This window comes from Artemia sp. Qi Xiang Cuo, chromosome 3 (genome assembly GCF_049724085.1).
Source record: "Artemia sp. Qi Xiang Cuo chromosome 3, ASM4972408v1, whole genome shotgun sequence".
NCBI classification, from domain to species: Eukaryota; Metazoa; Arthropoda; class Branchiopoda; order Anostraca; family Artemiidae; genus Artemia; species Artemia sp. Qi Xiang Cuo.
Window position 1 is genome coordinate 8,062,640 of NC_142796.1, and position 27,391 is coordinate 8,090,030.

Here is a 27,391-nt window from a genome sequence, read left to right on the forward strand (position 1 = left end):
TGTTGATTGTTGTTAATATATACCAGGCCTCTATTTATTTTTCATGATGTTTTAGAAGCAATCCATCAATAATCATGTGAACTTCCCATTATGGCTGACTTTAATATTAATTAAATAAAAAAAAACAAGTTTTTTTTAACTGAAAGTAAGGAATGACGTTAAAACTTAAAACGAACAGAAATTATTCCGTATAAGAAAGGGGCTGTCCCCTCCTCAATGCCTCGCTCTTTACTCTAAATTTTTTATTGTTTAAAAAAATAGAGTTGTGGGAAAGTGTCAAACTTAAGCTTAAAGAGGGAGGCTTAGAGGAGCGGACAGCCCCTTTCATATACGGAATAATTTCTGTTCGTTTTAACTTTTAATGTCGCTCCGTACTTTCAGTTAAAAAAAAACTTGCTTTTTTTATTTAATTTCTGAACGTTTTTGAATTAATACAGGTTTTGATTTTGACTCACTATACATGAATAATTAAAAAGAAATTTGAATACTAATTTTACTTTTATTTGGTTAAATGGCTTTCTCGAAACTTGTTTAATTTTATTTACGAACGTTTTTATTAGTAATAAAGATACGTAACTTACGAATTAACTTACGTAACGAACTTCTATATTCATAGATTTTTAATACGTATATTAGGAGGTTCGTCCCCTAGTCAATACCTTGCTCTTAAACGTTTTGAATTAATGCAGGTTTTGATTTTGGCTCACCGTACATGAATAGTTAAAAAAAATTTGCATATTAATTTTAATTTTATTTGATTAAAATAACTTTCTCGAAAGTTGTTTAATTTTATGTACGAAAGTTTTTATTAGTTATAAATATACGTAACTTACGAATTAACTTACGTAACGAACTTCTATATTCATAGATTTTTTAATACGTAGGGGGTTCGCCCCCTAGTCAATACCTTGCTCTTTAAGCTAAAGTTCGAATTTTGTTCCAATTCTTTAGAAATGACCCCTTAATCACAAAGGCCGTTAAATATAATAAATAGATCTTATGAAAGTAATAAAAAATATTTGGCTTAAAGAGCGAGATACTGACTAGGGGGTGAACACAATCATATACGCAATATTTTCTGTTCGTTTTAAGTTTTGATGTTGCTCCTTACTTTCGGTTGAAAAACTTTCTTTTTTTTTCTATTTGATTTCTGATCTTTTTCTTTAATAATGCTGGGAAATCCGGCGCCCCCTTCATAGTAATGTTTCTTCCCCCATGAAAACTTCCTTCATGGAGAGATCCTCCCATACAACCCCCAACCCACCCACCGGAAAAATTCCCCAATGAAAACGTATGTATACTTCCCAATAACCAATACTATATGTTAACATTGGGTAAAGTTCATAACTTTCAGCCTTCCCCCCAGGGACTTTGGGGGATTAAGTCATCGTAAAAGACATAGTTATCATATTTTCGACCGTGCTGAACAAAATGGCTATCTCAAAATTTTGATCGGGTGACTTTATGAAAAAATGAGCGTGGGAGGGGGCCTAGTTGTCCTCCATTTTTTTGGTCACTTAAAAAGGGCACTAGAACTTTTGGTTTCCGTTCCAATGAGCCCTCTCACCGATATTCCAGGACCTCTGGGTCGATAAGATCACCCCTGGGAAAAAAAACAACAAAAAACAAAAAAACAAATAAACACGCATCCGTGATCTTTCTTGTGGCAAAAAATACAAAATTCCACATTTTTGTAGATAGGTGGTTGAAACCTCTACAGTAAGGTTCTCTGATACGCGGAATATGATGGTGTGATTTTCATTAAGGTTCTATAGCTTTTAGGGGTCTTTCCTCCTTTTTTCTAAAATCAGCCAAAATTTCTCAGGCACGTAACTTTTGATGGTTAAGACTAAAGTTGATTAAAGTTATATATTTGAAATCAGCATTAAAATCTGATTCTTTTGAAGTATAGATTGGTATCAAAATTTTTTAGAGTTTCGGTTACCATTGAGCCGGGTCGCTCCTTCCTTACAGTTCGTTACCACGAACTGTTTAATTTGTGTCACCAGAGGTCATCTTCTTACTTGGATTTTCTCTCAGCTATGCTCGCTTGTGGCACATTACCTTCAGCATGTATTCCAACTAGCATAACTGATACTATTGCTTCTTTACTTGGTAACGTTTTATCACTGTTGACTTTGGTGCAAAATTCTATATTGATGAGTTATATCTCAGACCACTTACCTATTTTTTCCGTGTATGATTTTTCTGACTCCTTATCTAGGAGGCACCAGGGAGCTGGTTTTTCGTCTTTAAAATTTTATGAATTAATAAAAAAAAAAAAAAATCAGTTTTTCAAAGAAATGTAAAGGCCATTTTAAACTTAAGCTCAGCAGATACAAATCATAGGCAGCGCGCTAGCGCTGCCTTAATAAAGAACGATGTGGGTACAATGTGTTTTTTTTCCTCCATACCCGGGCACTTCATATCGAAGGAGTTGTCGTAGAAACTTCGAAAAGGCTCATTCGATTGGAAATTGGAGTGGCTAGTGCCCTTCTTAACGGTCAAAAGTGATTGGAGGGAAACTAGCCCCCCCCTCCCAAGCCCATCATTCCCATAAACTCATCCATTCAAAATTTGAGATAGCCATTTTGTTCAGCGTAGTTGATTTCCAGATAGAAAATATGTTTCTGAGGAGGGCAATCCGCCACAACCCTCGAGGCAAGGGTTTTAAGTTATGCCCTGAGGGCATATAAGAACAATGTTGGCACAATGTACTATTTATCTTTTTTCCTTTAGAGCAGGGCACTTCATATGGAAGGGGCGTCGTAGCAACTTCAAAAGGGGCTCATTTGATTGGAAATTCAAAGGGCTTGTGCCCTTTTTGATAGTCGAAAGTGATTGGCGGGCAACTAGCCCCCCCTCCCAGGTCCACCATTCCCCCAAACACATCCAATCAAAATTTTGAGATAGCCATTTTGTTCAGCGTAGTCCAGATAGAAAATATGTTATGAGGAGGACACTCCCCCACAACCCTCAGGGCAAGGGTATTAAGTTATGCCCTGGGGGCATATAAGGATTTTATAGAAGGCGTTGTCGTAAAAACTTCAAAAAAGGCTCATTCGATTGGATATTCAAAAGGCTAGTGGCCTTTTTAACAGTCAAAAGTGATTGGAGGGCAACTAGCCCCCCTCCCCCCACGCCCATAATTACCCCAAACACATTCAATCAAAATTTTGAGATAGCCATTTTGTTCAGCATAGTTGATTTCCACATAGAAAATATGTTTTTGAGGAGGACACTCCCCCACAGCCCTCAGGGCAAGGGTATTAAGTTATGCCCTGGGGGCATATACGGTTTTTAAAGGCCTTGTCGTAGAAACTTCGAAAAAAGCTCATTCGATTGGAAATTCAAAGGGCTAGTGCCCTTTTTAATAGTCGAAAGTGATTGGAGGACAACTAGCCCCCCACCATGCGCCATCATTCCCCCAAACACATCCAATAAAGATTTTGAGATAGCCATTTTGTTCAGCGTAGTTGATTTCCTGATAGAAAATATATTTTTGAGGAGGAAACTCCCCCAAAACTCTCAGGGCAAGGATAATAAGTTATGCCATGGGGGCATATAAGGTTTTCATTTGAATCTTTGTCGTAAAAACTTGAAAAAGGGCTCATTCGATTTGAAATTCAAAGGGCTAGTATCCTTTTTAATAGTCGAAAGTTGTTGAATATATTATAGGCAGCGCGATCGTGCTGCCTAAGTAAAGAACAGGGACACTCGAGAACGAGACAAGAAACGGGGACTAAGTAAAGAGGAGGACACTCCCCCACAACCCTAAGGGCAAGGGTCTTGAGTTATACCCTGGGGGCATATAAGAATGATGTTGGCACAATGTATAACTCATTAATTTTTTCCGTTAGACAAGGGCACCTAGTATCGAAGAACTTCTCGTAAAAGCTTCTAAAAGGGTTCATTCAATTGGAAACTGGTGTGGTTTGCGCCCTTTTAAATAGTCGAAAGTGATTGGAAGGCAACTAACCCCACATCCACGCCCACCATTTCCCGAAACACATCCAAACATAATTTTGCGATGGCCGTTTAGTTCAGCGAAGTTGATTTCCAGAAAGAAATTATGTTTTTGAGACAGTCCCCCACAGTCCTTAGGGCAAGGGTTGTAAGTTATACCCCGGGGGCATATAAGGTTTTTTTATAGAAGGCGTTGTCGTAAAAACTTCAAAAAGTCTCATTCGATTGGAAATTCAAAGGGCTAGTGCCCTTTTTTAATAGTCGAAAGTGATTAGAGGGCAAGTAACCCGCCTCTCACGCCCACCTTTTCCCCAAACACATCTAATCAAAACTTTTAGCCATTTTATTCAACGTGGTTTTAAGTTCTGGAAATTAGGTCTTAAATGATGACACCCCTCCCCCACAGCTCTCAGGGCAAGGGTTGTAAGTTATGCCCTGGGGGCATATAAGGTTTTTAAATAACGCGTTGTTGTAGAAACTCCAAAAAGGGCTCATTCGATCGGAAATTGAAATGGCTAGTGCCCTTTTTAATAGTCGAAAGTAATTGGAAGGCAACTGACACCCCTTCCACGCCCACCATTTCCCCAAACACATCCAATAAAATTTTGAGATAGAAATTTTGTTCCACGCAGTTCATAGTTCAGGGAATTTACGTTTGAGCAGGACACTCCTCCCACAGTCTTCAGGGCAAGGGTTATAAGTTATGCCCTGGGGGCAAATAAGATTTTTATTGAAATCTTTGTCGTAGAAACTTGAAAAAGGGCTCATTCGATTGGATATTCAAAGGGCTAGTACCCTTCTTAATAGTCGAAAGTGACTGGAGGGCAACTAATCTCCCTCTTACGCCCATCTTTTCTCCAAACACATCCAATCAATATTTTAGATAGCCATTTTATTCAACGTAGTCGAAAGTTTTTGAAATTAGGTCTTTAAGGAAGACAAACCCCCACAGCCCCCATGGCAAGGATTGTAAGTTATGCCCTGGGGGCATATTAGGTTTTTATTGAAAGCGTAGAAACTTCAAAAGGGCTCATTCAATTGGTAATTGAAAGGGCTTGTGCCTTTTTTAATATTTGAAAGTTATTGGAGAGCGACTAACGCCCCACTCACGCCCACCATTTTCTTAAGCACATCCAATCAAAATTTTGAGATATCCATTTTGTTCAACGTAGTTGAAAGTTCTTGAAATTTGGTCTTTTAGGATGATAACCCCCTCAGAGCCCTCAGTGCAAGGGTTGTAAGTTATGCCTTAGGGGCACATAATGTGTATATAGAAAGTTGTTATATAAGTTTCAGAAAGGGCTCATTTGATTGGAAATCGAAATTGCCCTTTTTAATAGTCGAAAATGAGTGGAGAGTAATTAACCCCCCCCCCTCTTACGCCCACCATTTCCCTAAAACATTCAATCAAATTTTAGAGATAGCCATTTTGTTCAACGTAGTTGAAAGTTCTGGAAATTATTTATTTAAGGATGACAAACCCCCCAGAGCCCTAAGGGCAAAGGTTGTAAGTTCTGCCCTGGGATCATATAAGGTTTTTATAGAAAGAGTGATTTTTGTTCGTTTCAAGTTTGATTTGGATATTCAATTTAAGTTTCACTCGTTTTAACATTTACTTATTCATTTACATTAATATCTACTGTATGTTTGTTTGCATTGATTGTTTATTTAATTTTTGTTCGTTTTAAGTTTCATTTATACTTCAATAGCAAAATATTTTTTTCGTTTTAAGCTAGATTTTCATGTTCAATCTAAGCATTACTCGTTTTAAGATCTATTTATTCGTTTATATTATTACTTGTTGTATGTTTTTTGCTATGATTGTTTACTCAGTTAGCAATCGTCTGCACAATAGTCTGCTCGTTTTGGGTTTCATTTATTCTTTAATAGTAGTTTCTGATCGTTTTAAGTTGGAGTTTTAACAGGTATTTGTATCTGCTTGACCTTAAGTTAAACGAAGCAAAAAGTTTCAAGTTTTCAAAAATTCCTTATTTCAAAATCAAACTTTTTTAAAAAATCAAATGTTCATCAGAGTATCAAAACTGGTATCAAAGTGAAAAAATGGGATTGTGTCGACTTCGGAGTCTTTATTAGCCGATGTTTAACCATTTTTAACAAAATGGCTATCTCAAAATTTGTATCGGATGGGTTGGGGGGAAAAGGGCGTGGGGATGGGGGAATTATTGCCCTTTGATCTCTTTTGACTCTAAAAGTGAACTATAACTTTCTATTTTCAATCAAATGAGCCCTCTTTGAAGTTTATACGAGCATCCCTTCTACAAGAACCATACATACCATACCCCAGAGTATAACTTACAACGCTTGTTCCAGGGCCCTGTGGGGGTGTGTCGACCCCGGAGTTTTAATATCTCATGTTTGAACTATTTTTAACAAAATGGTCACTTGAAATTTTTATCGGATGGCTTTATCCATCTGATAAATCCAAAGGCGTGGAGGGCGGGAGGGGCTAGTTGCCCTCTGATCTTTTTTTACTCTGAGAAAATGAACTTAAACTTTTAATTTCTATTCAAATGAGCCCTCTCTGAAGTTTATACGAGCATCTCTTTCATAAGAACCATATACGGCCCGAGGACATAGATTCCAATGCCTGCCAACCCGGCTCTGGGGGTTTGTGTCGGCACCAGAGTTTTTGTTATCAGGCCTTTGAACTATTTAAAAAATGGTTATCTCAAAATCTGAATCGGAGAGGTTTCGGGAAAAAAGGGCATGGGGGCTAGGGGCCATCTGATCTCTTTTGACTTTTAAACATTGAGCTAGAACTTTTAATTTACATTCAAGTCAGCCCTCTCTGAAGTTTATACGAGCATCCCTTCCATGAGAACCATATATGCCCCAGGTTATAGCTTGCAACGCCTGCCCCCAGGGCCCTGGGTGGTTGTGATGACACCGGCGTTTTTTCATCTGACATTTGAACTATTTTTAACAAAATTGCTATCTAAACTTTTTTTATCCGATGCAATTGGGGGAAAAAGGGCGTGAGGGGGATAGTTGCCCTCTGATCTCTTTTGACTATTAAAAACTGAACTAAAACTTTCAATTTCCAATCAAATGAGCCCTCTTTGAAGTTTATACGAGCATCCCTTCCATAACAGCTATAGATGCCCCCAGGCATAACTTACAACACCTACCCCGGGCCCTGAAGGATTTTTTTGACCCCGGAGTTTTCGTTATATGATCTAAGAACCATTTTGAAAAAATAGCTATCTCATAGTTCTTATCGGCAGGGTTTAAGGAAAATAGGGCGTGGAGAGGGGGGGGGATAGTTGCCCTCTGATCTCTTTTGACTATTAAAAACTTAACTCTAACTTTCAATTTCCAATCAAATGATGCCTCTCTGAGGTTTATACATGCTTCCCTTCCATAACGGCTATATATACCCCCAGGCATAACTTACACAGGCTACTCCGTGCCCGGAATCATTGTTTCAATCTCAAAGTTATTGTTATATGATATTTGAACCATTTTGAAAAAATGGCTATCTCATAGTTCTTATCGGATGGGTTTAAGGAAAATAGGGCGTGGAGAGGGGGGGGGGGCTAGTTGCCCTCTGATCTCTTTTAACTTAGAAAGTGAACGAAATCTTTCAATTTCAAATCATATGAGCCCTCTCCAAAGTTTATACGAGCCTCCCTTCCATAAAAACTATAAAAGCCCCCAGAGCATTACTTACAATGCCTGCCTCCGGGCCATGGCGGTTGTGTCGACCTCGGAGTTTTCATTATATGATCTTTAAACTATTTTTTTTTTTAAATGGCATCTCAAAGCTTTTATCGGATGGGTTTGAAGAAAAAGGGCAGGGAGGGGGCTAGTTGCTCCCGATATCTTTTGACTCTTTAAGAGTGAACTTGAACTTTGAATTTCCAATCAAATGAGCCCTCTCCAAAGTTTATACGAGCATACCTTCCATAAGAACCATATATGCCCCCAGAGCAACATTTACAACGCCTTCCCTGGGTCCTGGGGGATTGCGTCGACACAGGAGTTCTTCTTATCTGACCTTTGAACTATTTTTAACGAAATGGCCATATGAAGTTTTTGTTATATGATCTTTGAACTATTTTTAACAAAATGGCTACCTCAAATATTTTATCAGAGGTATTTAGGGAAGAGGCTTGGGGAGGGGGGTTTAGTTGCCCTCCGATCATTTTGACTCTTATAAAGTGCACTAGAACTCTCGATTTACAATTGAATGAGCCCCTTTGAAGTTTATACAACGACCCCTTCTATATGAAGTGCCTCTGGGAAAAAAATAAACGGAATGGGGTGGGGGGTGGGAAACTAGCTGCCCTTCGATCACTTTTTACTCTTAAAAAGTGGATTACAACTTTCAATTTCCGATCAAACTCAAGTTCCATTTATTTCCATAAATAACAATAACAAAAACAATATCCCAAAGGGCTCAATGGCCCGTTATTTGGGAAACGACATAGAATAAATAGCTGCGTTCGTTTTCGTCGTTCTATGGAAATCCAATCCTCGGTTTTACTAATAAGCCGTTCGTTTTCGCCGTTCGGTTTTATTTTGCGCTAATATGTCGTTCTTTGAAATGCCGTTCTTCGTTCTTAGTACGTCGTTCTTAGAACGACGAACTGAGCCTCATACTCCGTTTCACTACTCTAGTTTTATTTTTGGGCGCCATAATTTAAAATCCAAAACAATGCAAAAAAACTACCTGCCACTGAATTGATTTGTTTAACTTTGCAGATTTCATGGTTAGGACGTTTCATCTAAAAATGGTAGGATTCTTTTTTTAGGTGTGTCAGAGAGTTAATATCTTTTAGCAAGTTTGTGGAAGCAGTTTATGCATCAAGTGCTTTCCAAACTTACCCAACAACTTTCTGAGGTGTACTTTGGAAAATCCTAAGAGGGATTCTTCCATATAATAGATTAAAATTACTTTCCAAAACATGTGGGAGGTATACACTGGTCCTCTTTTGCCTAACCCTCCCCCCTCCAAAAAAATATTTACAATACTTTATTCCAAAAATTTATACAGAAAAATATTTATTCCAAAACATACTTTTGAGAATAATTGTAGCTAACAAATTTTGCCTATAACCCTGCTCTACTTTACCCCAACCCTCCTAATGTTCAAATCCATATCTGAATTTTCATATTTCCCGCTTTTTCTGCCAATTTGTTTCTCTTGTTTTAACTCATGTACCTGTAAATTCAATCGACTGTGACAACACAAGAACTAGAAAAACAGTAAAAGGCAGCAAAATGGATTTGAAATATATAATTTGGGCTATATATTTGCAAATTAGGGGGGTTGGGGTGAAGAATGGGAGAGCTACGTGATTTTCCCCAGGATATGTAGGCTAAGTGGATGGTCATTTGTATCTGATGCTGTCCCTTATGTTTTCAATTATATGGGAGAAAATCCAAAGAAAGTCTCCCTGGAAAAGAAAGAGCCCAAAAGTGAGATTGAATTTGTCGAAGCTTGAAGGTTTATCCCTTCTGTCTGTTTAAAGAACACAGATGCATAATTGAAGCTTTGTTCATTTCTATCTTAAGGGTGCCCTACATTTATGACCTTACATTTGATGGATGAAAAATGGTATTTTTCACCCATCATTTTGTCTTGATTGTTCTCTACAAGAATATTTTTTTTTACAAATGACTCATTTATATCAAAAGTTCATTTACAAGCTGATGACTTACTTTAGAATCCCTAGTCTCGAAATTACATTTGAATTTGTTGAAGCTAGGAGGTATAGACCTCCTGTATGTTTAAAGAAAATGGATATACATAAGTAGGCTTTATTGCACTAACACCCTAAGGCCATGGCAATACAAAACAAAGAATGAAAAATAACTTTTAATTATTTTACATTGCAGAAACAAAGAAACAAGAAAAACAAGAACCAAAACAGAAACAAAGAACAACAAATTACAAAATTCTTCATCTGTGTTCCATTGCCAATTTGAGCAATTGTCCTAAGTTTTTAAATCTTGCTAAATATTCATTCTCTGAATACATGCACAGGCCTCCCATCAAACCTATATTTTCAATAAACTTAATCTGAACTCACTCAATTATGCACACACATAAATCCCATAACCCACACTCTCATCTATACTTTCACATATCAGACTAAGGTAGGGAATATCTTACTTACAATTCAATCTTACATTATTCAATCTATGCCTTCTTAAATTTAGTACTTTAAATTAAAAGTTCAAATAGAGATAAAAATCCTTTTACTAGACAGTGATAACTTTCACAAACAGTGATAAAATTTCACAAAAAATACTAGATATTTCGGTCACATGCAGGTGTAAGCGATTTATCCCTATTTGAACTTTTATTTATCGTCATGGAAAGGCAGTATGGTCTCCGAAATTATCTAAGTCAGTACTTACGAAAAATTAAGTAATTTTTAATTTAATGATTATTTAAGTCAGAACTTAAGTATTTTTTCATCTTTGAGCAACCTAAAGATGCTAAAATAGGGACGCCTGAGACTAAGGAGCCAAGCTTATTAGGTTTAGTAATTTGTTCCTCTCTGAGTCCAAGCAATTTCTGTCCAGTATTTTGCATACAAATCCAGTGAACATTTGATGTCACTTTGTCTGCTACAGTTCCTGGCTGGATTTCTTTGTCAGAATCACTTTCCTGCTCTAGAAACTCTAATACTTGTTTTGCTGCATTCAGAACTATCCTTTCCATTTTCGTTGTGGTTGAAATCCCATCTGGATGATTGAAATTCTATCTGTGGTTTGAAATTAAGGAAGCTCTTATAAGCCGTTTTTTCAGCTAAAACGACGTTCTTAGAACGGCAAAATAAAACGAAATTTAAGAGTAAAACCGAGAACATCTTCTTAGAACTACGAAAGACGAACGGTGAAAACGAACGCAGCTAATGACTAATATTAAAACTTGGCATAAACAATACTAAACAATATCTAAATTAAAAATCTATAAGAAAAAAAAGTCAACTCACCGAAAGTCCACACGAAACAGCGACCCTCCTATCACCCGACAATAAATAACAAAATAAAATTCTCTACATTAACCAGGACCCAACGCCAACAAATTAAAACAACCCCCCCCCCCAAAAAAAATTAATAAATAAAACCACAAAACAACTAAAAATTATTTAATATTTACCTATACCAAAAAACTTTTCATCTGTCTCTTAAAGCAACCAAGTGTTCGTGACTGCCGAATCTCAGCAGGAACCCAGTTCCAAGCACGCCCCACAGTCCCGGCCTGACCAAAATCTGAACGAACCCAGGGAGTAGCTAGAATCATCACGCCCTCCCAGATTCGAACTATATACAAATTTACTTCCCCTACAAGTTTGAGTAGTCCAGAAAAACAGCATGGGAGATTTCCGTGGAAGAATTGATATACCAACGAAGATAGAGATATAATTAGCCCTCTATGTAGTTTATACGAGCATCCCTTCCATAACAACCATATGTGCCCCAATTGCATAGCTTACAACACCTATCCTCCCGCCCTGGGGGGCTGTGTCGACACCAGAGTTTTCGCTATCTGAACTTTGAACTATTTTTAACAAAATGTTTGTCTCAAAATTTTTCTGATGCATTTAGGGCGTGGAGGGAGACGGGGGACTAGTTGCCTTTCGATCTCTTTTGACTCTTAAAAAGTGAACAAGAACTTTCAATTTCCAATCAAATGAGCCCTCTACTAAGTTTATACGAGCATCCCTTCCATAAGAACCATATATGCCCCCTTAGCATTACTTACAACGCCTGCCTCCGGGCCCTGGGAGGTTGTGTCGACGCCGGAGTTTTTGTTACATGATATTTCACTATTTTTAACAAAATAACTATGTCAAAATTTATATCGGAAGCATTTGGGAAAAAAGGGCGTTGGGGGAGGTGCCGGTTACATTCCTATATATTTTGACGCTTAAAAAGTGAACTAGAACTTTCAATATCCAATCAAATGAACCCTCTCTGAAGTTTATACGAGCATCCCTTTCATAAGAACCTTATACGCGCCCAGGACAACACTTACAACGCCTACCCCCAGGCCCTGGGGGGTTGTGTTGACACCGGAGTTTTTGTTATCTGAACTTTGAACTACTTTTACCAAAATTTCGATATCAAAAATTTTATCTGATGCATTTAGGGCGTGGAGGGGGGGGGGACTAGTTGCGTTCCAATCTCTTTTGACTCTTAAAAATTGAACGAGAACTTTCAATGTCCAATCAAATGAGCCCTCTACGAAGTTTATACGAGCACCCCTTCCATAAGAACTATATATGCCCCTAGAACATTGCTTACAATGCCTGCCTCCAGGCCCTAGGGGGTTGCGTCGACACAGGAGTTTTTCTTATCTGACCTTTGAACTATTTTTAATGAAATGGCTATTTTAAAACTTTTACCGGATGGGCTTGGGGGAAAAAGGGTGTGTGTGGGGGGGGGAGGAGGGGTAGTTGCAATAGGATATTTTTTTACTCTTAAAAAGTAAACTAGAACTTTCAATTTACAATCAAATGAGCCGTCTTTGAAGTTTATACGAGCATCCCTTTCATAAGAACCTTATACGCCCCCAGGAAAACACTTACAATGCCTAACACCCGGGCCCTGGGGGGTTGTGTTGACACCGGAGCTATCTAACATTTTTGATTTTTTTAAAGCTGGCTATCTAAAAATTCATAGCAGCGGGGTGGGGGGGAAATAGGGCGGGGGGCTAGTTGCCCTTAAATCTCTTGACTCTTAAAAAGTAAACTAGAAATGTCTATCTCAAAATTTTCATCAGATGGGTTCGGAGAACGAAGGCGTGGGGGGAAGAGATATAGATGCCCTCGAATCTCTTTTGACTATTAAAAACTGAACTCAAACTTTCAATTTCCAACCAAATGAGCCCTCTCTAAAGTTTATACGAGGATCCCATTCATAAGAACCATATATGCCCCAGGGCATGACTTACAACGCCTGCCCTCAGGCCCGGGAGGAGGGGGGCGGTGTCGACACCTCAGTTTTTGTTATCTGAATTTTGAACAATTTTTAACTTAATGGCAATCGAAAAATTCTTATCGGATGCATTTGGGGGAAAAGAGACGTGGAGGAGGGCTAGTTGCCCTCCAAACTCTTTTGACTCTCAAAAACAGAACTAGAACTTTCAATTTCCAATCAAATGAGCCCTCTCTGAAGTTTTTACGACCATACCTTCCATAAGAACAATATATTCCCCCAGGGCATAACTTACAACACCTGCCCTCGGGCCCTGGGGGCTGTGTCGGCCCCCGAAGCTTTCGTTATATGGTCTTTGAACTATTTTTAAAAAATGGCTATCTCAAAGTTCTTATCGGATGGGTTTGAGGAAAATGGGCGTGGAGGCGGGGGGGTCTAGGTGCCCTCCAATCTCTGTTGAATCTTGAAGAGTGAACTAGAACTTTCAATTTCCGAGCAAATGAGCCCTCTTTGAACTTTATATGATTATCCCTTCCATAAGAATCATATATGACCCCAGGCCATAAATTACAACGCCTGCCCCCGGGCCTTGTGTCGACACCAGAGTTTTTGTTATAAGATCCTTGAACTGTTTTTAACAAAATAGCTATCTCAAAAATTTTATCGGATGCATTTGGGAAAAAAGGACGTGGGGGGGCTGATTACCCTCCTATACCTATTGACGCTTAAAAAGTGAACTAGAACTTTCAATTTCCAATCAAATGAGCCCTCTCTGAAGTTTATACGAATATTTCTTCCATAAGAACCATATATGCCCTAAGGGCATAACTTATAACCCTTGGCCTTGAGACTGTGGGGGGAGTGTCCTTCTCAAGAAGATATAATTTCCAGAACTTTCAACTACGTTGAGCAAAATGGCTATCTCAAAATTTTGATTGGATGTGTTTGGGGAAATGGTGAGCGTGAAAAGGGTATTAGTTGCCTTCCAATCACTTTCGACTATTAGAGAGGGTACTAGCCATTTAAATTTCCGATAGAATGACCCCTTTTTGAAGTTTCTACGCCAACGCTTTCAATAAAAACTTTATATGCCCCCGGGGCATAGCTTACAACCCTTGCCCTGACGGCTGTGGGAAGTATAATCCTCAAAGACATAATTTCCAGAATTTTCAACTACTTTGAACAAAATGGCAATCTCAAAATTTTGATTGGAAGTGTTTGGAGAAAAGGTGGGCGTGAGAGGGTGGTTAGTTGCCCTTCAATCACTTACGACTATTAAAAAGGGCACTGCCCCTTTGAATTTCCAATCAAATGAGCCATTTTTGAAGTTTCTACGACAAAGCTGTCTATAAAAACCTTATATACCCCCAGGAGTACTTATTGAGGGCTGTACGGGGAGGTTCCTTCTCAAAAACATAATTTCTATCTGGAAATAAACTACGTAGAACAAAATGGCTATTTCAAAAATTTTGATTGGGTATGTTTGGGGAAAAGGTGGGCGTGGAAAGGGTATTAGTTGCCTTCCAATCACTTTTGACCATTAAAAGGGACACTAGAACTCTCAATTTCCAATCGAATGAGCCTCTTTAAAGCTTATACGACGACTCCTTCCATAGCTATAGCGTTGCCTCTGATCTTTCGAAGAAATTATATTTCATACTTGTTATGCATCCCAGTTGAATCCGGGATCAAAGAGAACAACCCCTTTGAATCCTTGGATGACTCCTGGACTCCTTAGGAGCTGGAGGAAAAAAACCTTTGAAAGGCTTACTGGTCCTCTAAGCCATCTTCGTGCAATAATCAACAGTAATTTTTCAAAGCTTACAGAAGAGTTTACAACTCGCTTTGCCGGAGGGCCAAATCGTTATTTTACAATAGTAAATTCTCTGAGCAAGGAAATGCCATTAAGAAAGTAATTAATTCCATTATCAGGCCGTCTTCTCGGCCTCCTTCTCACCCTCCAAGTGTTTTGATGGATGGTAAAATCGCAGAGAACGAGCTGAAAGTGCAAGACACACTTACTTAATTTCTTCTTCTTCTATTTTACAGCAGGCGGGCTTTTCAGTAACACTATTTAGCCCTTTTCCTTTTGCTTCACTCTGTGGGCTACAGAGCTACTGGCTTGATTGCCTCATATTTATTAGATATATTCAGATATCTTTCAGAAGATCTTTCAACTCTAGGAGTTCATATATAAGATGATAGATGTCGATTTCTATGCTCTGTGTGCAGGTATAATTGGCTAGGCTCTTGGCTGATAGTGGGATTTTGTGGTGTTTGAAGTATTTTAACAGTTTAGAAAGCAAGGTATGTTGTGCAGACGTTAGCATATTACATTCAAATAGGCAATGGTCAATTGTTTCATTGTTTATATTACAATGCCTGCAAAGAGGGGACAGGGGAATTGATCCACTTGAATTAGACAGCTTATATGAGAATGCAAGGAAATTTAGTCAATTTGTTCCAGAACGAATTCTATGATAAATTTTAGAAAGATACTTATTGGGAAAGGGGGAAAGGATAGGATTAATCTTATTAAAATTAATATCTGATAGCCTCCATCGGTAAATATCTCTAATTGGGATTGGTCTCCCACTTGGCTGGTCAATATTTATAGCATTTTTTGCTATTTCATAAACCTGATGATTACCACTTATGCCAGAGTGGCTAGGAATGTACTGAAAGTAAGTTTTTATGCCACTTGAAGCAAGATTATCAATAATACTGAGACAATGATAAGTGTCAATGTCCAACTTATATTGAGGAGCTGAGGCCAGCAACTCAAGGCTTGATAAAGAGTCGGAATAGATGATAATATTATTCAAATTTTCAATCAAAGATTGGTTTTGCTTAAGGTGTTCTAATGCCATGATTATGGCATTTAACTCAGCAGACATTATAGATAAATTATTAAATAACCTCTCGCCCATTGCAATTTTCAGGTGAGGAAGGAAAACACCACTTGCAACCTTCTCATTCATTTTTGACCCATCACCAAACATTTGGAAGTGATTTTTATAGGTAATTGTATTAAGTTCTGCAAATTTTTTCTGAACAAAAGCAATGGGGGTTAAATCTTTATTCCATTTTGAAAATTCAGTATTTATTATAGGAGATGACCAATTCCATGGAGGGGATTGGGGGAAAGTAGGTGCAATAGACTTTGTTGGTACAGGGAACTTCTTTTGAATATTGGCATACTCATCTGCAATACCTCTATACATGGCTGGATTTCTTAACCAATTATGTAATGTGCGTGAACTATTTGAATCAATTTTTGTAAGATGTTTTATCAAGAGAAACCTACGTCTCTCCCTTATTGTTGTTAATCCACTCTCCATAAGCAGAAACTTGGTCCTTGTGGGTTTCCTAAGAGAAAATATGAGACGTATTATATCATTTTGTGTTGTTTCAATTTTTTGCATCTGGGTCTTTGCACATGCACCATAGACAATGAGCCCATAGTCAATATGGGGTCTTATATGTGATTTATAAAACTGGAGTAAGGTTTTCTCCTTACAACCCCAGGGTGTGGAAAGAAGTCTTTTTAGTATATTTGCTTTTCTATAACATTTTTTTATTGTGTTTGAAATGTGGAGGTGGAAATTAAGTTCTTGGTCAAGCATGAGACCTAGGTAATTAATATTATTATCTTCTGGAATAGTTGTTTTATTTAGAGTTAGTTTCGCATTAACATGGTTTCGCTTCCTGTGAAATTGGATTATTTTTGACTTGGTGGGTGCAATGGGTAAATCTGAATGTTGAGAGAATTTTTCAAACTGGAAAAGTGACTTTTGCAGATTTGACTGTGCTATCTGAAAGGTGTTGCCAGATGACCATAGCACCAGATCATCAGCATATTGTAGATTCGTGTGGGGTAGGTTCATGTCCCAGAGATATAGGGCAAATAGGAGGCAACTGAGGACTGCTCCCTGAGGTAGGCCTTTGCATATTGTCTTTTGGGGTGAAGAGGCTGAACCAACACAAACAATGAAACTTCGCACTTCAATGAAGGATTTAATAAAGGATACTAGCTTAGGAGGTACTCCAAGGTTTGCAAGTTTATTTAAAAGGATTTGGTGGTTCACATTGTCATATGCTCCTTCAAAATCAAGGAAAGCTGCCACTAGGATATTATTTTTTGAGAAAGATTCATTTATTGTATTTGTTAGCAAAATGAAAGCATCTGTTGAGGAGTGGTATTTCCTGAATCCAGTTTGAGTGTGTGGGATCATGTTATTTTTCTCAACAAACCAGAGGAGTCTGTGATAAATCATTTTCTCCATTATTTTCCCCATCACAGGTGTAATCATTATGGGCCTATAAGACTCAGGGTTATATTTTGGTTGATTTTTCTTTAGGATTTGTAGGAGGGACGAACATTTACATATATTGGGGAACCTAGAAGATACCCAAGCGTGATTATAACAATTTAGCAGTTCTTGTTTGTATGAAGGTGTGAGATTCTTTATCCATGTAGGGTGTATATTGTCATAGCTGCTGCTAGTTTTGTACCTAATATGATGTATTGCATTATTCAATTCCTGGATTGAAAAAGGATTAGTTACGTACTCGGATCCTGGGCGTGGTTGGTAACTAGGATTCATAGGAATTGTGGACAGTTTGCTTTGATTATTTGATGTTAGCTTATTAACAAAAAGAGTTGCAAATAGATTAGCCTTTTCAATATCATTGTCATAATGGGTATTATTATGTATAAGCTCATACAGGAGTGGGTTGGGAGAAGTCTTTTTCCCACAAATGTGGCTTATAACTTTATGCATAATTGGCTCATGCGTTTCTCTGGAGAGATTATTTGCAAAATTATTCCAGTATTTATATTTAGCATCTATTATAGTCCTTTTTGAGATTCGATTCTGCTTGTAAATTTTTTAAATATGTAGGAGGTGATGTTTTTTTTATGAATTATGTCCTAGCTGCCTTTTTTATTTTCCAGTTATTTAGGCACTCATTTGTCCACCATGCTGTAGGAATTTGTTTAGGGAATGTTTTCTTAGGTGTTGTTCTGGGGATAGTATGATTAGCTGTATTTATTAGTAAAGAAGTCAGGGCTTTAGCATGTGTGTCAACTGTTGGATTAGAGATGCATGAACTTTTGGTGAAACTTATAATTTCATCATTTAGCTTTTTTTGGAAAATAGACCAATTTGCTTTAGCGTTGATATATTTGGAGGTATGAGATGAAGTTTCAGCAGGTTCATTTAGGGGGCAAACTATAGCAAAGTGGTCTGTACACAGACTATCAATTTTATTTATGTAAATTTTGTTCAAAAAATTTAAAGACACAACTTGTAGGTCAATTGTGGAGAATTTGCCACTTTTGGGGTTAAAATATGTATTCAGGTTTGGAGGGGTAGCAAAAGCTAATTCATTATTATTTGAAGTCATATCCTCAATAAATTTACCAGCTTTATTTGCTGGTTTATTCCCCCACAAAAGGTTGTGAGCATTGAAATCACCACAAATAATAATATTTTTTAGGATGTTGGAATTATTTATATAATTAAGGAAATCCTCGGCATCTGAAGTTTGGCCATTAGGGTTATAGAAGCTTATTATGTAGGTTTTTAAATTATTCATCCAAACACTTATACCAATTACATCAACATCATTTTCAAAATCTGGAAAATTGATGCCACAAAATTTTATATTATTATTAACTAATAAAGCTACACCACCTCCTTTGCTCTCTGAAGATCTATCCTTTCTCAGGATAGTATATCCCAGAGACTTAATTTGTTGATTTTGGGTTAAATGAGTTTCCTGGAGGCAAGCAATATTAATGGAATTATTATTCATAAATGATATTAGTTCATTTAGCTTATTTTCTGTGAGTGATCTTACATTCCATTGGAGTATTGATAAATGTTGTGTTGTTGATTTATTCTTCATATGACTGTGTATCAATGTTCAGCTTTGTTAAAAGTAAAGCAAGATCTTTTTTTGCTTGAATGAGCATATCATCTGGGATGTAGATTTTTGCCAATTCTGCAATAATTTTTGTTTTCTGTAGTTGATGAATGTTCATGGCCTGAACTGCATTACAGTTTAGAATGAATAAGCATATATTTGGGGATTGCATTTTTGGTAGTGCATCCTGTTTGTTGGTTAAGGGATTGATTCCTGGTAGTGTTTCTGGTTTGTTTCTTCTTGGGTGGGAGGGCCAGTCTGGCCTCATCTCCCTGGAAAACGAGGCTTGCTGGCTTGGTGATTCCTTCTGATAGGGATTTGAGCTAGGGGGCTTGGAAGATATTGTTTTATATGGGGTGCTTGATGCATTTGGGGCATTTGACTTGGGGGTTTTGGTTGGTTTCATTACAGGCTTTATTTGGTATTGTTGGGCAGCATTTGCTTCCATTGCTGCGAAATTTGCTTACTTAATTTGCTTACTTAAATTCGAGAAAACTATAGCTTCTTCTGTAAGTCCTTCTTCTTCTCTAAATAATTTTAGGTCTTATCTTGGACCTCTTTGTCTTAAAATCAATGGCTTTGGAGCCTATCTATGAAGTTGAAATAGCCAGAGTTGTTAACAGTTTGAAGGGTTCTTCATTTTCTTGTCCAGGCCGTATTTCTAGTAAGGTTGTTAAGTTCATTCTTGCTGCCATCATTTCTGCTCTTACGATATATGTCAATATGTCTTTTGAAAAGGGTGTCTTCCCAAGTGCTTTAAAGCGTGCTTGTATTATTATACTTCTTAAATGTGGATAACAAAATGACCCTGCTGGATATCGTCTTATATCCCTCTTATCAGTGTTTAGTAAAGTTTTTGAAAAAGCTAAGCTTTCTCAACTTCTTGATTTTCTTAATTCTAAACATTTTTTTCATGATTTCCAGTTTGGTTTTAGGGCAAGCTTGGTTTTTGAATTATATACATACATCTCTTGACTCTAGTCTGATGTCTGCTGCTCTTTTTCTCCATGTCCGAAAAGCATTCTTCTTAGGAAACTATCCAATATTGGAATACGAGGGAGTACTTATTCTTGGTTTCTATTATATTAATCTCGTCGATTTATCTCTGTTGATCCTCCCTTTTCCAACCCATCTGAAACAGAGTTTGGTGTTCCACAAAGATCTGCGATTGGGCTGATACTCTTTTTAGTTTATGTTAATGACCTTATGAATGCGGGTTAAAATCTAAAAACCTACCACTTGCTGTCGTCTTTGTAAACCTACAAGTGTCACTTATACACGTCCTTCTCTGATGCACTTATAGCTTTTTCAGATGACAGAACCCTTGGCACAGGCGGTAGAATTGAGTCCGATCTCCGTTCAAACATGATTGGCCATTTGAAAGAGTTACTCAGTGGTTTGATGTTAATTATCTTGCCTTAAATGTTCGAAAGTCAGGTTTTCTTGTTTCTCAAGAGTTTCAAGGGCTTGTTCTGGTTTAAATGAAACACATGTATCGAGGGGTTCCCTTAATAGGTCTAAGGATCGTTGCGTTCGATTCCTTGGCATATTGTTTGATGAAAATCTCTCTTTCAAGCCTCATATTGATCTCAGTGCAATGTAAGTCTCCAGAAGCCTTGGAATACTTAAAAATTTGAAACAAATTCTTCCAGGGTTAATTCTTAAGACTCCTATTCTACGGCCTAGTTCAGCCTTATGTTTCATACTGTTCTATTATTTGATGTCAACTTTTCCCTCATCACTGAAGCCACTTTCAAAACTATATGATAAAGCAAGGACTCTTATACAGGATACCAACAGTTCCCTACTTCAGCCCTTGCTTGACTTAAGATATATCTATTTTCTCTCTTGTGCTTTTTCTAATTTGTTGATATTACATGACCAGCTTCCTGCTGCCCTATGTAATAATATATTTTTTTATTTCTGAGCAATCGACTCATTTTTTCGCGCTTCCAATTACAAATACCTTATACTCCAACAATACGGTCTGACTTTAACCCTCTGATAGCTCGTAACATGATTTGGAACACTCTCCCAGAGTCTGCGCGAGGCTGCTACTCGTTTGGTATCTTCCAGAAGTATGTTACAGATTTCTTACAAATATTGAATGTTTTCCCTGGTTTTCATACGAGTTGATGTATCCGGATTGGTTCTGTACTTTATTTGTGTGGCTGGAATCATGTCTTACTCCCTTGCCTAGCTTGAAATTTCTTATGAGGGGGGGGGGGTATTGTTTGGTTTTGCGACCACTAGCTTGTGTTATAAATTGGTGGAAGAAAAAACTACTGCTTAATGAACACTCAATTTGTTGGAAGAAAAAAAATACAGTTAGTTTATTCTAGTTTGAACTGATAACTCTGTCGAAAAAAGAATGGATGCAAATCAGGTTTTAAGCCATTAGATTTTTGAAATGTTGAATAGACTACTTGCAAAATTTATCGTCGGTTGTAAACTAAGAATATGACATGGCTATGTGGTTAAGCATCTCAAACAATCATGTGGGTTACTGAATTCGATCATGCAATTTCTATTCAAATCACATGCCCTTTGTGAGATGCCCCCCTCCTTTTTTCTTTGAAAGCAAGAAAAAATTCTCAGCCTATTTGTTACTTAATCAAACATTAATGTGGTTAAACAATCGTTGGCAATCCGTCAAATTTCATCCGTAAAACGTGACCATAGTAATTCTTTAATTGAAGCCCAAGAAAGGGGAATCGAACCTCATTTTTCTTCAGCTGAAAAACTTGCTTTTTTGTTTAATTTCTGATCGTTTTTCAAACAATGCCGGTGAATCAGGCTCCCTCTTCATAAAAAAATCCCTCCCCTAACGGGAAACTCCTTTGTGAAAGAGGGAAGCTACCCCCCTACAGCCCAGTATTCAGGCTTAGTTCAAATGAAGGGAAATTAAAGATCAATCTCTACTCCCCACCTAGAACCTCAGTTATATCTATTGGAAGGATCGAGGGGAGTTGGAAAATTGATGATAAAAATGTTTTTTATTAGGCATCAGGCACACCCTCCTCGCATACCTAGAAAATGACCTACACTCCTCCTAAATATTAGCTGATGCGCCATGATACAATACAATGCATAATTTCTATCAAATTTCAAGCGATTAACTTGGTTAATGGAATTTTATAAATTAAATACCTATATTAACCTAATTTGAATTGACTGCATCATTTCTTAGGAACAAAAGGTGCCATTGCGTCAGATTACCGTCACTGAAAATAGTAAGCTCAATATACAGGTTTTCGATAATTTTAAATCGATTTAAAATATCATGATCACCCTGCACCAGGCAAAATCTGATGCAATTGCCCTCATTTTTCAGCTGTCCTCTTTACAAAGACATTGATGTTCTGTGCCATGCAATGGCAAATAACGCTCTAAGACCTGCTCGACATTTAAGTCTCCACACTTTATGTTGAGGGGAGAGTCAGTTGTTGCCATGATCTTTGTCTTCTCTGTGTTAATCTTGAGGCCAAGTCGGCCAGCATTTTTAACAATACTATTGAGGAGATCCTGGAGTTTGGTCTTGTTGCTTTCCATCAAGGCAATATCGTCGGCAAAATCCAGATCATCTAGCTGTTTGCCTTCTCCAATTTGAATGCCGAACCCTGTACAATCAGGGAGTATGGAGTCGACAGCGCGGACGCAGAGGAACGGAGAATAAATACATCCCTGTTTTAAGCCGAACTTGATACGGACATATCTAGTATATCCTTCTTGAGTCCGAACACAGAATTCTGTGTATTCAGTTTGATGCAGCAATTAGGGCCACTATTTTATCAGGAATTCCAGAGTATCACAGGATTTTCTATAGCGAGTCCGGTCGGTGGAGTCGAAAGCTTTCTCTAAGTCCACAAAAATCAGGTACATTTTTCCTCGCCATTCATTGCACTCCTCAATCATCATTTGCAGTGTGTGGATGAGATCCGTGCAAGAACGGGACGACCGGAAACCGTGTTGTTCGCCCCATAGGTATTTATCGAGAACTGTCTGAATGCACTGAAGAATAACTTCTGCTAAGAATTTACTCAGAATAGATAGGAGACTGTTACCCCTCCAGTTGTCACAATTTGTCATGTCTCCTTTCTTGAAAAGTTTGATGAGCATACTTTTGTCCAATCATTGGGAACCTTTTCATACTTCCAGATACTAGCAAAAAATTTAAGCCACATATCTATACAGGTATTCAGTGACATTTTTATCATCTCAGCTGTTATTCTGTCAGTTCCTGCTGCTCTGCCATTTTTCAGCTTGCAGGCTGCCTGTCAAACTTCTACATCGCAAGGTCCTTCTGTGTTGATTTAGAGGTTCAAAAACGGAGGTTGCAGGGATACGGGGATAGCCTACGTTCACACAAGGAGAAAAAAACACGCATCAATGACTTTCTTCTCAAAAAAGGAACAGAAGTCCGCATTTTTGTAAACAGGGATTTAATAACTTTACAAAGGGTTCTCTGATATTCTGAACTTGATGGTGTAATTTTCATAAAGATAATTAGGCCCTTGGGGGCGTATTATCCCTTCTTTTAAAATCCAGTTAGTTGTCTCAGGCTCGTATCTTTGGACAGGTAACTCACACTTGAAGAATTTTAGATATTAAGAAATATCAGAAAAATTACATTTTTTTTATGCATATATGATTAAGAAATTTTTTTTAGTTCCATACTATTAGCCCGTTTCGCTCCTTACATACAACTTTGAAGCTAAAATACCTAACAGTTCTAAAGCTTAAGAGACTAAAAACTGTGTAATTACAAATACTTACTTCATCCCATCCTTTCCCGAGTAAATAAATTGTTCCTTCTGATACGTCTGCATCGACTCGATCTTATATCTAAATGACATGGTGTAAAATGCCTAATAGAGTGCACTTCAATGCCCACAAAATCTTTCATGAGAGAATTTTTTTGTGAGCGGTATTTTCCTACAAAATTTTGCATGGGGGGGGGGAGCATTTCCCAGCAAGACTTTAAAAATGATTAGAAATTAAATAAAAACAAGTTTTTTTCAACTGAAAGTGTGGAGTAGCATTGAAACTAAAATTGATCATTCTATATATAAAAGGGCTACCCCCTTCTCTACCCTTCGCTCGTTAAAGTAGATCTTTTAGTGGCTAAAACAAAATTTTAATAAGGTAGGTCTGGAAATAAGAGTGTGGGAGAGGGCTGGTTGCCCTACAATCACTTTTGATTCTTACAAAGGAAACTAGAAGCTTTAAGTTCAAGCCACATGAGACCTTCACAAGTTTCTACAACTCTTTCCAACTAAGTGCCTTTGTGGAAACAACGAATACGTAAAGTCCACTTAGCCGTTTTTAGGCTCTACTCTGCCGAGGAGTAATAAGTTTTTGTATACATGTTCTGCAACCCAATACGATATCTGAAAGGACTAATACCATTCTAACCGTGGAAAAAAATCATAGAAATATCAATATCAAGAGAAGCGCTGGAAAACGATATCGTTCAAGCAATAAAAAGTGCCGTAATTTAATACCTGTATATGATATATGCATTTGAAATTTTAGCCTAAACTTAACTTTGTCACTGCGGATGTGGATGTTTTTAATAGGTATCCCGCTACGCACGAATAATGAAAATAGGTTCTTCGCGAGCACGTATTAAACTAGCAAGTTGCACTACCTGACCTACTAGGCTCTTTGTAATCCGTTTTGCAATTTTGTGAGCAGGTAGGCGAAGTATTCAAAGGGACTGTGTTCTTTAACCACCTATTATGAAACATGACTAAAGAAACTTTGCTCTTTATCTAAATTTAGGGAAAATATTTTGGCTTTGACATTCAAATTTCAGAAAAAGGCCGACAAAATCGCTCAAGTACTAATCCATAGCAAAATAAAAATGCTTAACATGGGAGAAACTAAAAGTCCATTTAGACAGGCGTGTTTCCTTAATCTGGTCAAGTTTCTAATTTTCTATAGTGAATTAAAATGAAGGAATTCTTCAAGTACCTCAGGTATTTTATATAAAGAATTCGGTATTTTTTCTGTACTTTCCTTGAAAAAAGAAGAAATAGCTCAAAGTCAATAAGTAATACAAGTGGAATCAAATAGTTTCTACCATCATTTAAAAAGTGGTCGTGTACCAATACCACTGTAAACCCGTTTTTTTCCATTTTACGGAGCTGCCTTTTGTACAAGCCACTGAAAATATAATCCTTAGGCCACAGGTGCACATAAATTGGATGCATGGAGAAATCAAGAGGAATTTTCTGAAGCTAGAAGGGGAAGGGCCAGTCAAACATTGAAAGTCTAATTTTAAGGTCAATACTTTTCGATTTTTCAGGAAAGAGACCAAACTCGTGGAGGAGAACCTTGGGGAGCCATGTCTTATTAGATTATGGAGCGCCCTATTAAATCCATTTTCATTTAGTTTTTCAAACATACTATCTATTAACGCTTGATCTTTTCCCAAGGACTTGAGGTCTAAAAAAATAGGACTGTTTTTATGAAAAAGAGTGTAGTGATAAAAATAAAGAAAAACATTCAGTTAACTACTTCACTCCTTTAGCACGACGATAGCAGCAATTCAAAAGGTGACATGTTACATGACTTAAATTTTGCAGGGTCCTATGGTGGTGTAGCGGATTTGATCTCAGTTAGGTAATGCAGAGCCCAGAGTTTGAGCTCCCCTGCAGCAACACTTTGCATGGCCAACGTAAGGACCTTAGTAGTCAAGAAACGTCATTAATCCAATACATACATATATGAATTTTAAAGGAGTGGTAGAGCTGGAAAATGCATTTCAATTTCTTTAAATTGTTTTAATACCAGATGTCAATTACAAAAGATACTTTTTTAAAGAAATTAAAGATACTACAGAAAATTGATATAAAATCTTATCCTTAACTGCTTTTGTAACTGAGCTTTTGTAATTTGTGCACTTCTACATTATACAAAAACAAAATATAGGAATCAATGATAACAGGTCTGATAAAATTTACTTCAACTGGAAAGATACTTGGTATTCCCAAAGAAATCATGCTTTACCATTCAAAACTCTGTTCAACACACAAAATCATTTGTAACATTTTGCAAATTATTTCTATTACTTAGTAAAATTATTAAAACAATTCTTAACATCATTTCTATAGGCAAAATTATTAATTTGATTCCTAGCTTTATATAACCTATTGGCATGTCTGCCCCACGCATGCTATCTGCTAATTAAAGATAGTGAGCATCAGAATATACATATTGAGCATTATTATATCAGCCCCATAAACCACAGCTATATCCATAAAGAACCTTCTCAGTCAAGAACTCTTTTTTGGTAAATTCTTAGGCAGAATTTGACCATTTTCTTTTATTTTGTAATACATTTACACTGATATCTAACATCAACAAAATATTTCAAAATAATCAATAGCTTTGACATTGAAAAATGAGACATACCTTATAACCTGGATGAAACGTTTGAACAGCTTCGTCCATAGTCATGAACATTCCCTGTTTTGAATACTCTGACCTTCTTTCTTGCAAATAAACAGTGAATGGGCTAATAGTGGTTTTCTTTGGTGCCATTTTGAGTGAATTCAAATTTTAAGGTTTTTGTCCTACAACAAATTTTTTTGTCAATATTAGTAACCTTGTGTAAACCTCTTTTTAGTTCTTTATTTGTATGCCTTTTATATTGGCAGATGTAACGGTTTACGTAAATTCCAAAGATAGACAATAAACGTTGGTACATGGTCTTTATTAAATAACGTGAGAATTCACATAGAGAAAATAAGGTAGCACAAGAACAACTAGCTACGACGAAGGCGAAAGATGGACTGCCTTTAGAAATGAACCAAGAATATAACTTTCCTGGAACGGAAGTTCCAGGCTTTGGAACAATCCCTTTCCCACGACTAGCTTTAGTCCCAAGAGCCCCCCCGGGACCGCCGTCGTTGACACATAAATGCCCAAATAACTAAGAAATGAGATACCCGGAAAAGCTTCTCGAATTGATGTTAAATACTTTACAGATTCTCCCCCCTGTTTTAAGTTAAATTTCCCAAATTTGGCTTATCCCCTTCTCATTAAACCCCCAAACTTTAATTGAATTCAAAACATTCCCCTCCCAAATCATTCACTTATCGCCTACTAACATTCTACAGCATGAACTATTAAACAATTACATAATACAAACACTACACAATACTTGCATAAGTAAATACTTACATAGTATAAACAAACCACACTAACAACAGCAGTTGGAAACTGGATATTTTAACACTTCATTTTTCTTTGTATACTTTAAAATAGACTTGTTCCCCATACCCCTGAATTTGATGAGGACAAGGAAAGTTGGGATTATGTATAAACTTCAGATTAGGGCAAAAGGAATGCCCAAGAAAGGCTAAGTGAAAGTAGAAATCAACCGGAGACTCTCAGTTGTAGAAATTTGAATTTGTAGGTAGAAGCTATCGCGAGGAAATCCATATTAGGCATTGTGTAACAGCCTATTTCAAAATGTTCATTTAAACGAAAGTGTTTTTCAAGAAGGCGCTTTGAATAGAAGAAAGTTCAATAGCTCGTAACGTTTCTATGTCTTATTAATCAGTCTTTT

At 37.2% G+C, this 27,391-nt stretch overlaps 1 protein-coding gene across 2 annotated transcripts in view; it reads right to left on the reverse strand.

Moving 5' to 3' along the window:
* Window positions 1-27,391, reverse strand: part of mael (germ-plasm component protein maelstrom) — an 82,499-nt gene that overhangs the window by 42,227 nt on the left and 12,881 nt on the right. For both annotated transcript variants that reach the window (XM_089108457.1, XM_089108458.1), the window contains exon 2: window positions 26,233-26,393. In XM_089108457.1, the coding sequence (XP_088964583.1) occupies window positions 26,233-26,361 (129 nt within the window). In that variant the 5' untranslated portion in view covers window positions 26,362-26,393. The remainder of the gene's footprint in view (window positions 1-26,232; window positions 26,394-27,391) is intronic.